Below are 16,372 nucleotides of genomic sequence, written 5' to 3' on the forward strand. Positions count from 1 at the left end.
CCTTCCTTCCTTCCTCCCTCCCTCCCTCCCTCTCCCTCTCTCTCTCTCTCTCTCTCTCTCTCTCTCTTTCTTTCTTCTACTAATTCTTTCTTCCTACTTTTTCTCCCTTTTATTCTGAGCCGTGTGGATGAAAGGCTCTTGGTGCTGCAGCCGGGAGTCAGTGCTGTGCCTCTGAGGTGGGAGAGCCAACTTCAGGACACTGGTCCACAAGAGACCTCCCAGCTACACATAATATCAAACAGCGGAAACCTCCCAGAGATCTCCATTTCAAAACCAGCACCCAGCTTCACTCAACGACCAGCAAGCTACACTGCTGGACATCTTATGCCAAACAACTAGCAAGATAGGAACACAACCCCACCCATTAGCAGAGAGGCTGCCTAAAATCATAATAAGTCCACAGACACCCCAAAACACACCACCAGACGTGGACCTGCCCACCAGAAAGACAAGATCCAGCCTCATCCACCAGAACACAGGCACTAGTCCCCTCCACCCGGAAGCCTTCACAACCCACTGAACCAACCTTAGCCACTGGGGACAGACACCAAAAACAACGGGAACTACGAACCTGCAGCCTGAAAAAAGGAGACCCCAAACACAGTAAGATAAGCAAAATGAGAAGAAAAAAAAACACAAAGCAGATGAAGGAGCAAGGTAAAAACCCACCAGACCTAATAAATGAAGAGGAAATAGGCAGTCTACCTGAAAAAGAATTCAGAATAATGATAGTAAAGATGATCCAAAATCTTGGAAATAGACAAAATGCAAGAAACATTTAACAAGCACCTAGAAGAACTAAAGATGAAACGAACAACAATGAACAACACAATAAATGAAATTAAAAATACTCTAGATGGGATCAATAGCAGAATAACTGAGGCAGAAGAACGGATAAGTGACCTGGAAGATAAAATGGTGGAAATAACTACTGCAGAGCAGAATAAAGAAAAAAGAATGAAAAGAACTGAGGACAGTCTGAGAGACCTCTGGCACAACATTAAACGCACCAACATTTGAATTATAGGGGTTCCAGAAGAAGAAGAGAAAAAGAAAGGGACTGAGAAAATATTTGAAGAGATTATAGTTGGAAACTTCCCTAATATGGGAAAGGAAATAGTTAACCAAGTCCAGGAAGCACAGAGACTCTCATACAGGATAAATCCAAGGAGAAACACGCCAAGACACATATAAATCAAACTCTCAAAAATTAAATACAAAGAAAACATATTAAAAGCAGCAAGGGAAAAACAACAAATAACACACAAGGGACTCCCCATAAGGTTAACAGCTGATCTTTCAGCAGAAACTCTGCAAGCCAGAAGGGACTGGCAGGACATATTTAAAGTGATGAAGGAGAAAAACCTGCAACCAAGATTACTCTACCCAGCAATGATCTCATTCAGATTTGATGGAGAAATTAAAACCTTTACAGACAAGAAAAAGCTGAGAGAGTTCAGCACAACCAAACCAGCTTTACAACAACTGCTAAAGGAACTTCTCTAGGCAAGAAACACAAGAGAAGGAAAAGACCTACAACAACGAACCCAAAACAATTTAGAAAATGGGAATAGGAACATACATATCGATAATTACCTTAAATGTAAATGGATTAAATGCCCCCACCAAAAGACACAGATTGGCTGAATGGATACAAAAACAAGACCCATATATTTGCTGTCTACAAGAGACCCACTTCAGACCTAGGGACATATACAGACTGAAAGTGAGGGGATGGAAAAAGATATTCCATGCAAATGGAAACCAAAAGAAAGCTGGAGTAGCAACTCTCGTATCAGACAAAATAGACTTTAAAATAAAGACTATTAGAAGAGACAAAGAAGGACACTACATAATGATCAAGGGATCGATCCAAGAAGAAGATATAACAATTGTAAATATTTATGCACCCAACATAGGAGCACCTCAATACATAAGGCAAATACTAACAGCCATAAAAGGGGAAATCGACAGTAACACATTCATAGTAGGGGACTTTAACACCCCACTTTCACCAATGGACAGATCATCCCAAATGAAAATAAATAAGGAAACACAAGCTTTAAATGATACATTAAACAAGATGAACTTAATCAATATTTATAGGACATTCTATCCAAAAACAACAGAATACACATTTTTCTCAAGTGCTCATGGAACATTCTCCAGGATAGATCATATCTTGGGTCACAAATCAAGCCTTGGTAAATTTAAGATAACTGAAATTGTATCAAGTATCTTTTCTGACCACAATGCTATGAGACTAGATATCAATTACAGGAAAAGATCTGTAAAAAATACAAACACATGGATGCTAAACAATACACTACTTAATAACGAAGTGATCACTGAAGAAATCAAAGAGGAAATCAAAAAATACCTAGAACCAAATGACAATGGAGACACGACAACCCAAAATCTATGGGATGCAGCAAAAGCAGTTCTAAGAGGGAAGTTTATAGCAATACAATCCTACCTTAAGAAACAGGAAACATCTCGAATAAACAACCTAACCTTGCATCTAAAGCAATTAGAGAAAGAAGAACAAAAAACCCCAAAGTCAGCAGAAGAAAAGAAATCATAAAAATCAGGTCAGAAATAAATGAAAAAGAAATGAAGGAAATGATAGCAAAGATCAATAAAACTAAAAGCTGGTTCTTTGAGAAGATAAACAAAATTGATAAACCATTAGCCAGACTCATCAAGAAAAAATGGGAGAAGACTCAAATCAATAGAATTAGAAATGAAAAAGGAGAAGTAACAACTGACACCGCAGAAATACAAAAGATCATGAGAGATTACTACAAGCAACTCTATGCCAATAAAATGGACAACCTGGAAGAAATGGACAAATTCTTAGAAATGCACAACCTGCCAAGACTGAATTAGGAAGAAATAGAAAATATGAACAGGCCAAACACAAGCACTGAGATTGAAACTGTGATTAAAAATCTTCCAACAAACAAAAGCCCAGGACCAAATGGCTTCACAGGCGAATTCTATCAAACATTTAGAGAAGAGCTAACACCTATCCTTCTCAAACTCTTACAAAATATAGCAGAGGGAGGAACACTCCCATACTCATTCTACAAGGCCATCATCACCCTGATACCAAAACCAGACAAGGATGTCACACAGAAAGAAAACTACAGGCCAATATCACTGATGAACATAGATGCAAAAATCCTCAACAAAATACTAGCAAACAGAATTCAACAGCACATTAAACGGATCATACATCATGATCAAGTGGGGTTTATTCCAGGAATGCAAGGATTCTTCAATATACGCAAATCAATCAACGTGATACACCATATTAACAAACTGAAGGAGAAAAACCATATGATCATCTCAATAGATGCAGAGAAAGCTTTCGACAAAATTCAACACCCATTTTTGATAAAAACCCTCCAGAAAGTAGGCATAGAGGGACCTTACCTCAACATAATAAAGGCCATATATGACAAACCCACAGCCAACATTGTCGTCAATGGTGAAAAACTGAAAGCATTTCCACTAAGATCAGGAACAAGACAAGGTTGCCCACTCTCACCACTCTTATTCAACATAGTTTTGGAAGTTTTATCCACAGCAATCAGAGAAGAAAAGGAAATAAAAGAAATCCAAATTGGAAAAGAAGAAGTAAAGCTGTCACTGTTTGCAGATACATAGAGAATCCTAAAGATGCTACTAGAAAACTACTAGAGCTAATCAATGAATTTGGTAAAGTAGCAGGATACAAAATTAATGCCCAGAAATCTCTGGCATTCCTATACACTAATGATGAAAAATCTGAAAGTGAAATCAAGAAAACACTCCCATTTACCATTGCAACAAAAAGAATAAAATATCTAGGAATAAACCTACCTAAGGAGACAAAAGACCTGTATGCAGAAAATTATAAGACACTGATGAAAGAAATTAAAGATGATACAAATAGATGGAGAGATATACCATGTTCTTGGATTGGAAGAATCAACACTGTGAAAATGACTCTACTACCCAAAGCAATCTACAGATTCAATGCAATCCCTATCAAACTACCACTGGCATTTTTCACAGAACTAGAACAAAAAATTTCACAATTTGTATGGAAACACAAAAGACCCCGAATAGCCAAAGCAATCTTGAGAACGAAAAACGGAGCTGGAGGAATCAGGCTCCCTGACTTCAGACTATACTACAAAGCTACAGTAATCAAGACAGTATGGTACTGGCACAAAAACAGAAAGATAGATCAATGGAACAGGATAGAAAGCCCAGAGATAAACCCACGCACATACGGTCACCTTATCTTTGATAAAGGAGGCAGGAATGTACAGTGGAGAAAGGACAGCCTCTTCAGTAAGTGGTGCTGGGAAAACTGGACAGGTACATGTAAAAGTATGAGATTAGACCACTCCCTAACACCATACACAAAAATAAGCTCAAAATGGATTAAAGACTTAAATGTAAGGCCAGAAACTATCAAACTCTTAGAGAAAAACATAGGCAGAACACTCTATGACATAAATCACAGCAAGATCCTTTTTGACCCACCTCCTAGAGAAATGGAAATGAAAACAAAAATAAACAAATGGGACCTAATGAAACTTAAAAGCTTTTGCACAGCAAAGGAAACCATAAACAAGACCAAAAGACAACCCTCAGAATGGGAGAAAATATTTGCAAATGAAGCAACTGACAAAGGATTAATCTCCAAAATTTATAAGCAGCTCAATAACAAAAAAACCAACAACCCAATCCAAAAATGGGCAGAAGACCTAAGTAGACATTTCTCCAATGAAGATATACAGACTGCCAACAAACACATGAAAGAATGCTCAACATCATTAATCATTAGAGAAATGCAAATCAAAACTACAATGAGATATCATCTCACACCAGTCAGAATGGCCATCATCAAAAAATCTAGAAACAATAAATGCTGGAGAGGGTGTGGAGAAAAGGGAACCCTCTTGTACTGTTGGTGGGAATGTAAATTGATACAGCCACTGTGGAGAACAGTATGGAGGTTCCTTAAAAAACTAAAAATAGAACTACCATGTGACCCAGCAATCCCACTACTGGGCATACACCCTGAGAAAACCATAATTCAAAAAGAGTCATGTACCAAAATGTTCATTGCAGCTCTATGTACAATAGCCTGGAGATGGAAACAACCTAAGTGTCCATCATCGGATGAATGGATAAAGAAGATGTGGCACATATATACAATGGAATATTACTCAGCCATAAAAAGAAACGAAATTGAGCTATTTGTAATGAGGTGGATGGACCTACAGTCTGTCATACAGAGTGAAGTAAGTCAGAAAGAGAGAGACAAATACCGTATGCTAACACATATATATGGAATTTAAGAAAAAAAAATGTCATGAAGAACCTAGGGGTAAGACAGGAATAAAGACACAGACCTACTAGAGAATGGACTTGAGGATATGGGGAGGGGGAAGGGTAAGCTGTGACACAGCGAGAAAAAAGAAAAAATGAAAAGAAAACAAAAGTACATCCAACAAAAGAAAAAATTGTGATCAATTTTTAAAACTTTTGTGCTTCAAAGGACATCATCAAAAAAGTGAAAAGACAACCCTTGGAACAGGAAAAATTCTGCAAGTCATATGTCTGATAAGGGTCTTGTACGTAGACTATATAAAAATTCATACAACTAGAGAATTTTTTAATTGTAATGGGTAATGGATATTAATAGACATTTCTTCAAAGAAGTTATACAAATGGCCAATAGGCACATGATAAGATGCTCAATATCACCAGTAATCAGGGAAATGCAAATCAAAATCACAACGAGATACCACTTCTGTATTAGCCACGTCTTTTATTTCCTGTATTCTGATGCTTTGACATCTGGGGCCTTGCTGATCCCCAGAGACACAGCACCCACCACCTTGGGGTTAGCTAATTCCTAGAGATAGGAAACAACTCACTTGCTAGAACGCTTTATATATGCAAACCATCCAGTCTAGAGCCCATACCCCCAACCACCTTCTTTATGGGGCTCTCACTCTCTGACTACCATCTATATACCCTGATCACCGAAGCCAGGTACCAGAAAACTGGGGACAGTTCCTATGCCCCAGAGCCTGCTGAAATTATTCAAACTAGTCCATCCTAAACCTGCTTATTACTCTGCGTGGCCCAGTCCTTCCTGCGGACACCACAAGAAAGGCTCTTGCCCACACTTCCCCCCTACTTCCTTTGCCTCCTTGACCCTGGTGCTTCCTCATGTGGCTTTGGGCCATGCCTCCTGTTTCTAGGAATCCTTCACAATGTTTCCATGTCTGGGTGTCTTACCATACCTGATTAAAACAAATCCCAGGTACCCATAAAACAACTTCACACCCACTAGGATGGCTATAATCAAAAAGACAGATGATAACAAGTGTCAGAGAGGATGTGGAGAAATTGTAACCCTCATACACTGCTGATGGAAATGTAAAAGAACGCAGCCATTTGGGGAAAATACTTGGTAGCTTCTCAAATGGCTAAACATTTCCACCCACATTATTTATGCCCTAAGACCCATCATATTACACCCACTGCTATTCAATTAAGCCTCATACTCTACTGTGTAGTCTACACATAAAAAGTTACAGAAATTCCAATGCTTGTTGTGCACAAAGGGTTTAAAGAAAAAAATATAATCAGCTATAAATTCACTATTTTGAGCAAACAGATATTCTAAACCAAATATGCTATTGGTGGTTAAATTTCCAGTCTATGAAAAATGGTGAGAAATTATCATTAAACTATCTAACAAACCAATTATATTTTCAAACACAATTATTTACCATTACTGTAAAAAATTAAGTAGCTCTATACCTTTTTCTCCTTAGACTTCTGTGCAGTATGCGAAGTGACATTCTCATTTTGGTGAACAAACTCTTGTGCTACCACTGTTTTTACAGGGTCTCCTTCAAGAACACAATTTAGAAATTGCACTGTGTGTTCTAACGAATAGCTGTAGAGAGTTGAAGTACAAATATGAGGTCAATAAATGAAAATAAAAGTTATGTGGAAACATTAACATAAGCAATCTTACAAAATCTTAGAAGAATATGAAAAATTGGCTCACTTCTGAGTTTTAAAATGAAAATTAAATGCTCATTGTGTATCTCAAGACTCAAGAATGAACAGAGGGAAAGTGTCAAGTTAGAGGCTCTCAAAAACTAATTTTTTAAATGAATACCAAAAAGTAACATATTGATAATTAATTCATTTTCTTATCTTTTATTCCAGGTAAATTTTCCACAAATCTTTCTTTCATCTTACCACCTACACTTAAGTCCCTTGTTGGATTCACACATGGTTTCAGTTTCCTTCAAACATCAAAAACAGACAATAAATCCTTAAACTGACATTTTTATCCTGTCAAATTTCACATTTTACTTATACCATGGCGTTCTAGTCAAAGAAATTCTAAGCAGGGATATAGAAAGGAAAAACTAAAACACTACCCTACCTCCCACCCCTACATTATTTAGGCATATTTTCATGGTGATACTATATTATGTGGAATACGAAATTCTACAAAAATTGACAAACATCTGAAATGCTAATGTCCCTGTATCCAAAGAAACTCATTCCAAAGAAAATTATAAATGATTTTATACTGCTCATTATTTCAGACTATTTATGCCTCTGATCTTTTCCAATGGCCAGATAATGAAGAGCTGACCACAAAGGACTGTTTTTGAAATGTGACAGCTATCTAAAATACTGTGATATTTTGCTATTCATCAATTTATTAAAGACAACCCTTGAAGGGGAACCATTTGGGACTACCAATTCTCCTTGAGCACTCTCATCTTGCCGCCTCACATATGCTCAACAAATTGGGGTTTCTAGGGGCTAGAAACTACCAGAAATTAACCACATCCTAACTAGTTCTTAAAATCACCTGGCTTGCCCACTTCTAGGGCCGGAAGCCAGTCTCCACCACAGGCGCTGTTAGCAGTGCGTGGCCCTGGAAGATGACACTGCAGGCGTATACTGAAGTAACTGAACGAACCTACCCTTCTTACCCGGGGTGAAACTGAAGCTACTGGTAACTGAGACAATTATCCACCTGTTGGCAGACAAATGGAGGTAATCATTTAATACCATAATACCTGCCCTGAGGGGCCTGACTGACCAATCACTCTGAGCATCGAGAGGAAGGACTCAGTCCCCTTACCTTGCCTGGGGAACCACAACTCTGGGTAATTTCACATCAGGGCTTCTTGCCCTAGGTCCCCATAGAAGAGAGTTGCCATATGCCAGCACCACCCTCCTAACCCCCAGTGCCTTGGGATATTTTAACACACAACTCTAAGAAAACAGCTGTTTAGGTAGCAAAAATAAATAGAAAAATTGTGGATTGAAATAATACCATGAAAAACTTGATTCAAGTGACATATTTAGAATTCTGCATACTCAGCAGAGAACATTCTTTTTCAAAAACACTTTCAGGGACTTTCCTGGTGGTCCAGTGGTTGCAAATCCACCTTCCAATGCAGGGGACATGGGTTCAATCTCTGGTTGGGAACTAAGATGCCACAGGCCACAGGGCAACTAAGCCCATGTGCCACAACTACTGAGCCTGCACGCTCTGCAGCCCGCGAGCCAGAACTAGAGAGAAGTCAGCATGCTGCAATGAAAGATACCGCATGCCACAACTAAGACACGAAGAAGCCAAATAAATAAGTAAATAAATAAATATTTTTTTAAAAAGGCGCTTTGTGCAATATTTATAATAACTGATCGTGTATTAAACCACAAAGAAAATCTCAACTTCCAAAAAGCAGGACTCTTTCAGGCTGCATTCTTATACCCCAACACAACAAAACAAACAGTAATCCCCCCCCCCCCACCAAACTATCAAACCATTTAGAAAATATAAAACTCTTGGATAAATTAGAAAGTCAAAGTGAATTAGAGATTATTTAGAAAAAAAATGAAAATACTACATATCAAAATCAAAATATTACATATATATCAAAAACATTATACAGAAAAAAATTCACACCCTTAAGTATATTTGTTATTAAAGATTGAAAGGAAACAAACTAACCAAAGAATTGAAAACATAACAAATTTAAAGAGAAAGGAACCATCAAAAATAGAAAAGAATCACCAAAAATAAATGATTAGAGAAATAAAACAGACTTTGATCAATAAACCAAGAGCCTGTTCTTTAAAAGGGTCAATCTGATAAACAGCAATAACAAAGAAAATAGAAAAAAAACATTAGGAAAGGAAAAAAGGACATGATAAATACAAAATAATGTTTTTAATTATCACAGAGTATTATATACAACTTAACAATAATAAACCTGATGATTTTCTAGAACACAAACTACCAGAAAAGACTCATGGAAAAAAAGCAAACATCTGGGCTTCCCTGGTGGCGCAGTGGTTGAGAGTCCGCCTGCCGATGCAGGGGACACGGGTTCGTGCCCCAGTCTGGGAAGATCCCACGTGCCGCGGATCGGCTGGGCCCGTGAGCCATGGCTGCTGAGCCTGTGTGTCCAGAGCCTGTGCTCCGCAACGGGAGAGGCCACAACAGTGAGAGGCCCGCGTAACGCAAAAAAAAAAAAAAAAAAGCAAACATCTGAATAAAGCAATACCCCTAAAAAGATAGTGAAAAGACCTTCTCCCTAAAGAAAAGCGAAGAGACCTTCCCCCTAAAAAGGCACAACCCCAGGACCTTCAAGGTACTAATTTATTTAAACTTTCCAGGGCACAGAGAAAAATGGCAGTCTTGCCAGGTTCTTTTATTAAGCCAAACACCAAATTAAACCCTAAAACCAAAATCTGACAAAGATAACACAGGAACAGAATATCACAGACTTATCTCATTTAACTACTGTTGCAAAAATCCTGAAATCAATTCTGACACTACATTAAAGGAAAAAAACAAAACCTGAAAGATTTTTTTATTCCAGAAATTACTGTGACTAACATGAAATATACTAATAAACTAAAGAAAAAAAATCTATATTGGATTCTCCAAAGATTCTAAAAAGGCATCTATTTAAAACAACTCTTGCTAAAATAGGAATTTAAGGAATACATTAAGATCGAAAGTATGTATTACTCAAACCAGAAGCATTCCTAACATACTAAGCATCAAAACACACTACAACACCACAATAACTAAAACAAGATGGTGGAAACTTAGGACCAAATAGCTCAATGGAATCAAAGAGTCTATAAAAGAAAATGTATATTTGAGAATGTAGTAAATATTAGTAGTTATATTTTATATCAGTGGGTAAAGGTGACCTATTCATCCAGTTAATCATTTGGAGAAAACAATTAAGTTAAACTCTACTTCATACCATACACATAAAAATGCTAGATAAACTTTTTAAATTTAACTATTAAAAATACTGCAGAGGGCTTCCCTGGTGGCGCAGTGGTTGAGAGTCCGCCTGCCAATGCAGGGGATACGGGGTCGTGCCCCAGTCCGGGAAGAACCCACATGCCGCAGAGCGGCTGGGCCCGTGAGCCATGGCTGCTGAGCCTGTGCGTCTGGAGCCTGTGCTCCGCAACGGGAGAGGCCACAACAGTGAGAGGCCCACGTAACGCAAAAAAAAAAAAAAAAAAAAAATTTACTGCAGAAAATATTTTCATAATATTGGGATAGGACAGAGTTTCTTAAAAAGTGATAAAACTCAGAATCAATAAGGGAAAAGACTTTCTGATAAAACATGAATTAAAATATGTATATGGCTATATCTGAAAAAATTACTATAATCTATATTAACAAAGATAACTACACATGATATATAAAGAGCTCTCACAGATCTAGAAAGAAATACAAACAGTCAAAAGGAAGACAGGCAAAGGGCAAGCAATTAATAGAAAAAGAAATTAATGGAAAAAAAGCTCAACCTCAGTAGTAATAAGGAAAATAAAAATTTAAACAGCAATGAAATATTTTTCTCACCAGACTGGCAAAAAATTTAAAGATTCTTAATATCCAGGGCAGGTTACGCTATCAGCGCATATAACGAATATGGAAAGCCCTTTTAAAAGGAAATTTGGCATTAGCTGTAAAAAAATTTAATATACACACTCTGGACCAGCAATTTCACTTTTAGGAACTAGCCTACAATAACATTCATCCATGCACACAAAAATGTACGTTCAAGGATACTCAGTGCAACATGGTTTCCAACTTTTCTTACAGTCAAAAAGCCCATAAACAGAGCATGTTTAAATAAACTACGGTACTTTAAGAAATCACTTAAGAATACTATGGAATACTCTGTAGACTTTAAAAAGAAAAGAGTATATCACAAAGTATGGACAGAAAAAATAAATAACAGTAAAACTACAAAATAGTACATAAAACACAACCTATTTTTGTGTTTATATAGACACAAAAGCAAATAGGTACACATGTACGCACATACATTAGTGTATGTATATGAGAAAAAACTAAGGAGGAATATGAACCAATTGATAGAAACTCCTCACTTTCTACATTATTGCATTTAAATGGTTTATAATATACCTATATTATTTTTGTTAACAGAAAAATAAAAATAAGAGATTAAAATGCATGACATATGCTTTCAATGACATCACAACAGAAATTACACACAATCCTTCTAGCACTCACTTGTGGTCCTTGAAAATATCCACCAGAAAATTTTGGTTAATGGCTGGAAATATCTTAAAGAGCTGCTTCTCCTTTAGTTTAGTGGCACAATCTTTTTCAAATATAAGCGGCTCCCTTCTCTAAAACAAACAAAAAAAAGACAAAAACCATCTTTATGATGGAATTTACAATACTAGTTATGCTGACCCAAAAGCATGGTTATTTTATTGCAAAAAGACTAATAATTTAAAAGCAGTCACAGACTTTCTTCACTGATTAAAGGCTGAAATTAGTAATATAAGTATTCTTGCACAATTTATTTATATCCCATTTTTTGCTAAGTATTTGAAGCTGTTCATTAACACACACACACATACACACAATCACACATATACATATATGTGTGTGCATGTGTATATATACTCTCACATATACACATCCAACACATTCAATCATATTATACAAAAAAGGATATATATATATATATAAAAACAGGATATAAATAAATGAAGTCAGAGAGTAGAGAAAATAAAGGTAAGAATATAGGATAAAGCTAGCAAGTAAAATTAGTATATAAATGCATGCCACAAAATCCTGTACAATTGCTAAAGGTGGGCCACAAATTCAGTTCTTAGCTTCTTAGTGGCCAAAGCAAAGGGGGAAACAAAGATTCTCAGTGTCCATAAAATAAAAACAAACCAGTTGCTCAGGAGAAGTACAGCTACTTCTGGTACTGAGACCTGAGAGAAATTTCTCCCATGGGTCCTCATTAAAGGGACACTGTGTGATGCTGTGAACAACGTCCTCAAAAACATATTCTCCTCAATGGGCAGAAACTACAATGTACAAATAAGTTGCAAATTCAGGTTGACAGAAAATCTTAAAATTCACATAAAAAAATTTTTTTCACAAACATATTTACTCCAAAGTAATTGCATGAGATTTGTTACTAATTGTTATTTTTTCAAAGTCATATTTGGATTGTTTAAATAGCCAAACCGAAAGAGCTTTCCTAAAATGTGCCATGTGAATTCTAATTGAGGAATATGGTAATCATTCTTAAAGTGATTTCTAACTCTAAGACAATTTACTGACATTGTGATTTAACTATGTAATATTTTTGTTTATTCCAAAAATCCTAATGTCTGAAAAATAACTTCCTATAAAATTTCAAAGGTGTCTCTGAAAATATAAAAATTACAATAATTTAGGAAAATCCTGGAATAGTTAATGGTTTTGAAGCCTAACCATATTTAGGCCATTTATAACACCAAACAACAATAAAAAAAGAACCACAATAGGTGACAATCTGACCAGTAAAAAGAACTGATCAGACATTACAAGAGTGATGAAAACAAGCCATCTCAAGAATTTTAAATATTCACGTCTTATTTAAGATATACATTATAATCCGACCTTACTAAAAAATTCAGTGATCAGATTTACTAGCAATCTGCCAGAGCATAGAGTTTCTAAACTACAAATTCTAAGGTCCCATCAATAAACTGAAAACTCATAACCGTAATCATGTTACAATTAATTATCCTATTCATACATTATGCCTAATGTTTATTTTATATGCTTTGCTTTAGAAGAATTTAAATGATATTTCTCCTTTGGGAAATTCTCTTACTGAGAAATTTCTCCAGAAATTCTCTTAACTGAGGCTCTAAGGGGGAATACCCTCGGGATGAAGAGTATAGCTTCTATTACCAAACCCATGGAAAAAAAAGCAAAAATCACTGATAGGAGAAAAAAAAAAAAAATTAAGTTGGAAAGTCAAAGAAACTTTTTTGTTCATTATTATACTAAGAGATTAAAAGGCAGGTTAGAACCATAAAGATAAGTTTCAGTAGAGGAAAATGGCATTTCAACAAAAAGTGTCACACCGTTTGAGCATAAGTTCTAGGCTTTCCTTATTTTTTAAGAAAATCTATTTCTCCAATTTATTACATATGTAAATTGAAGAAGATATCTGAAACAACACTAAATTATAAGATCCTACTGAAGAGATTGTTCTTTGGATTATGTAAACATGCAAAGATGGTAATGGTAGCTTATTTCCAACTTAATTAACAAGATAACTGGGGGAAATAAATATGAAGGTAGAAGAATCCCTTCATTCTTTCTATGTCCCAATTCTATGTATTTCAGCCAATATAAAGGTGTTCCTTTGAGCAGTCAAATGAGTGAAAAAAGAGGGTAAAATGCTTTAAGATCACCAACTAAGAAATTTTTTTTCCTTGAGAATTGGACTAAATAACCTCTAAGGTCTTTTCTGTTTTGGTTCTGAAATTCTCTAATACTAATTTTCAGAATTCCAAAAAACGTTAAGAAAAAGAAATGCAAAATAAACAAAATTCTCTTACGGCTTCATATCATATAATTAGATATGTTGAATAAAGAACAAAAATTAAGTTCAAAGCAAAGTGAAATATCTGTTTGAACTTGTTTAATTGCAAAGTTAGATAAAAAAGAAGAGTACTTAATTTCAGATTCATAAGTTTCTAAAATTTTTCTCTAAAAAAATTTTGTTTCAAAGATGGACAATTCTTTAATAGCAAGTGTCATTTCTTATTACTAACTTATAAATGAAATTATCTTCAAAGGAAATATTCTTTCATGTTTTTCTAGAATTAAAAAATTGCAGAAGTAAATGTTAAAGATAAGATATATACACCTGCAAAATTAAATCTAAAACAACAGATTTAACATAAATTGGCTTACTGTTATAGAATATCAACTAATTTTCCAGAAGCAAAGACCTCCAACTTCAAACTACATTTAAAACATTTTTCAATTTTAACATTAACTTCAATCAGGTTAAAATATGATTTCAGACTAGGAAAAGTAGAATCAAATGAAAATCAAAAAGTAAACATATGATTAAATTAGAGTCAGAGACAAAGGCTTAATATTTATACTAACTCATACCAAATCATGCTTTTCCTGTAAGGCAATTTCTTCTGACATTATTTCTCTGAGTGATACTTTTTTAGTATGAGTGTTCCAATGATCCAATAAGGGTTGCATTTCAGGTGCTGCTAAAGTCTTCAGTAATTTTTTGCCCGTTCTCTGAGATGATTTTTGTTCTGGATTATCAAGACCAACACGCCCAACCAGGGAAGGATCTACAAAAGCAGTATCAATAGTGTCAGACCATCAACAATAAATGTACAAATTAGGCATTATTCACTCTGTTACATCTACCTCAGAGAGACCCAGAAAACATGATTTTTTACTCTTTGCTTATAAATACAATATTCCAAGTTGTATTTCAAAGTTTCAAAATACATCTTCACATAATCGCAAGCAAGTATAAATGTAGAAATATTCAAATGAACAATGATCTGGGTATTACTGTAAATCAACTCAATGCTTCCCCACTCTTTTTCATATCACATCAACACAGAGAAAACAGTGACACACATATACACTGGTAAACAGAGGAAGCTGCAGCCAGCCAGAAGTGAGCAGCTTTGGTCAGCTCTGCTTGGCCACTCCAAGAACTGAAAAGATGAATATTTCTGCAAATCTGTAACCCATTGGAGGTCTACAATAAATATTGAACAAATGATATTCAACATAAGGAAGGAACTAAACATTCTAAGAAGTTCATAATAACAAGACTTAATGTATAATATTTCAGCTTTTCTAAGCACCACATTCTGATATACTCCTTTGATTTCCTGGAGAGTGAAGAAATAGCAAATACTGTCATCTGAATAACTCTGATACCCTTTGGGAACCTCCAGCTCTCAAACAGCTTTAGCTCTTGAAGCTACAACACAGGTCTGAACTAAAGTTAAGAATCTTCAACCTGGAGTCCTAGTATGGAGTGGACAAAAGAGGCATCTGGAGGAACTCAGGCACAAAAGGGGGACCCTGTAACAGGTCTGCCACCCTGCACTAACCACTTACGACAATGCTATCTAAGAAATCTTCTGGAATCAATTATTTTCAATTTGGCAGATGTAATCAAAAAGCAGGTTGACTTTTGTGCTCTAATTATATTAACATCAATAAAAAATTTGAAAAATCAAGTAATATTTCAATGATACTCTCAAACACAGGAATACTTTATTGCTCTCAAACCAGAACAGTTTCCCTTCATTCAGAGCAAAATCATAAACAGGAAACACCCTGACTATGTGCATTAGAGCACACCTTGCGTGTTCCACAGCACTCCTGTTTGTTTTTTTTTTAATTGAAATATAGTTGATTTATAATGTTGTATTAGTTTTCAGGTGTTAACTGAAAGTTAAATGATATTATAGGGGCTTTTTTCTTCTTTAAGCTTTATTTTCTTTTGTATCAGTATTAAATGTTAAAACTTTTATTTGCAAATCAAAATTCTTGGGTAACATATTTTGTGGAAGTATATTTAAAATGAATTAAGATTCAGGGACTTCCCTGGCCTGCTCCCAGTGCAGGGGGCCCGGGTTCAATCCCTGGTCAGGGACCTAGATCCCTCATGCTACAACTAAGAGCCTGCATGCCACAACTAAAAGACCCCTCACGCCACAACTAAAGATCCTGCACACCTCAACAAAGATCCCGCATGCCACAACTAAGACCTGGCGCAGCCAAATAAATAAACGCTTAAAAAAAAAAAAAAAGAGTTAAAATTCACACACACACACCAAGTTTCAACATCAAGACAAGAATGTTAGAAGTGAAAATATGTGCTTTACCTTGCATTAATTTGCCACAGGATACCTCTTCTTGTCTTTGTCGCTCCTAAACACAGAGGCAGAACAGGATTGG

The 16,372-nt window shown here is 35.8% G+C and overlaps 1 protein-coding gene across 11 annotated transcripts in view; it reads right to left on the bottom strand.

Moving 5' to 3' along the window:
• The window catches only part of N4BP2 (NEDD4 binding protein 2), an 87,776-nt gene that overhangs the window by 14,754 nt on the left and 56,650 nt on the right, over positions 1-16,372 (bottom strand). For 8 of the 11 annotated variants that reach the window (XM_027103116.1, XM_027103121.1, XM_027103117.1 and 5 more), the window contains 4 exons: positions 16,300-16,345; positions 14,540-14,736; positions 11,627-11,745; positions 6,838-6,976 (listed from right to left, as the gene is read on the bottom strand). In XM_027103116.1, the coding sequence (XP_026958917.1) occupies positions 6,838-6,976; positions 11,627-11,745; positions 14,540-14,736; positions 16,300-16,345 (501 nt within the window). The other 3 variants (XR_003432148.1, XM_027103122.1, XM_027103123.1) reach the window with 3 other exon arrangements.

The sequence above is a fragment of the Aethalodelphis obliquidens genome, unplaced genomic scaffold (genome assembly GCF_003676395.1).
Source record: "Aethalodelphis obliquidens isolate GAN/ISIS:26980383/991018 unplaced genomic scaffold, ASM367639v1 scaffold6, whole genome shotgun sequence".
Taxonomy (NCBI): domain Eukaryota; kingdom Metazoa; phylum Chordata; class Mammalia; order Artiodactyla; family Delphinidae; genus Aethalodelphis; species Aethalodelphis obliquidens.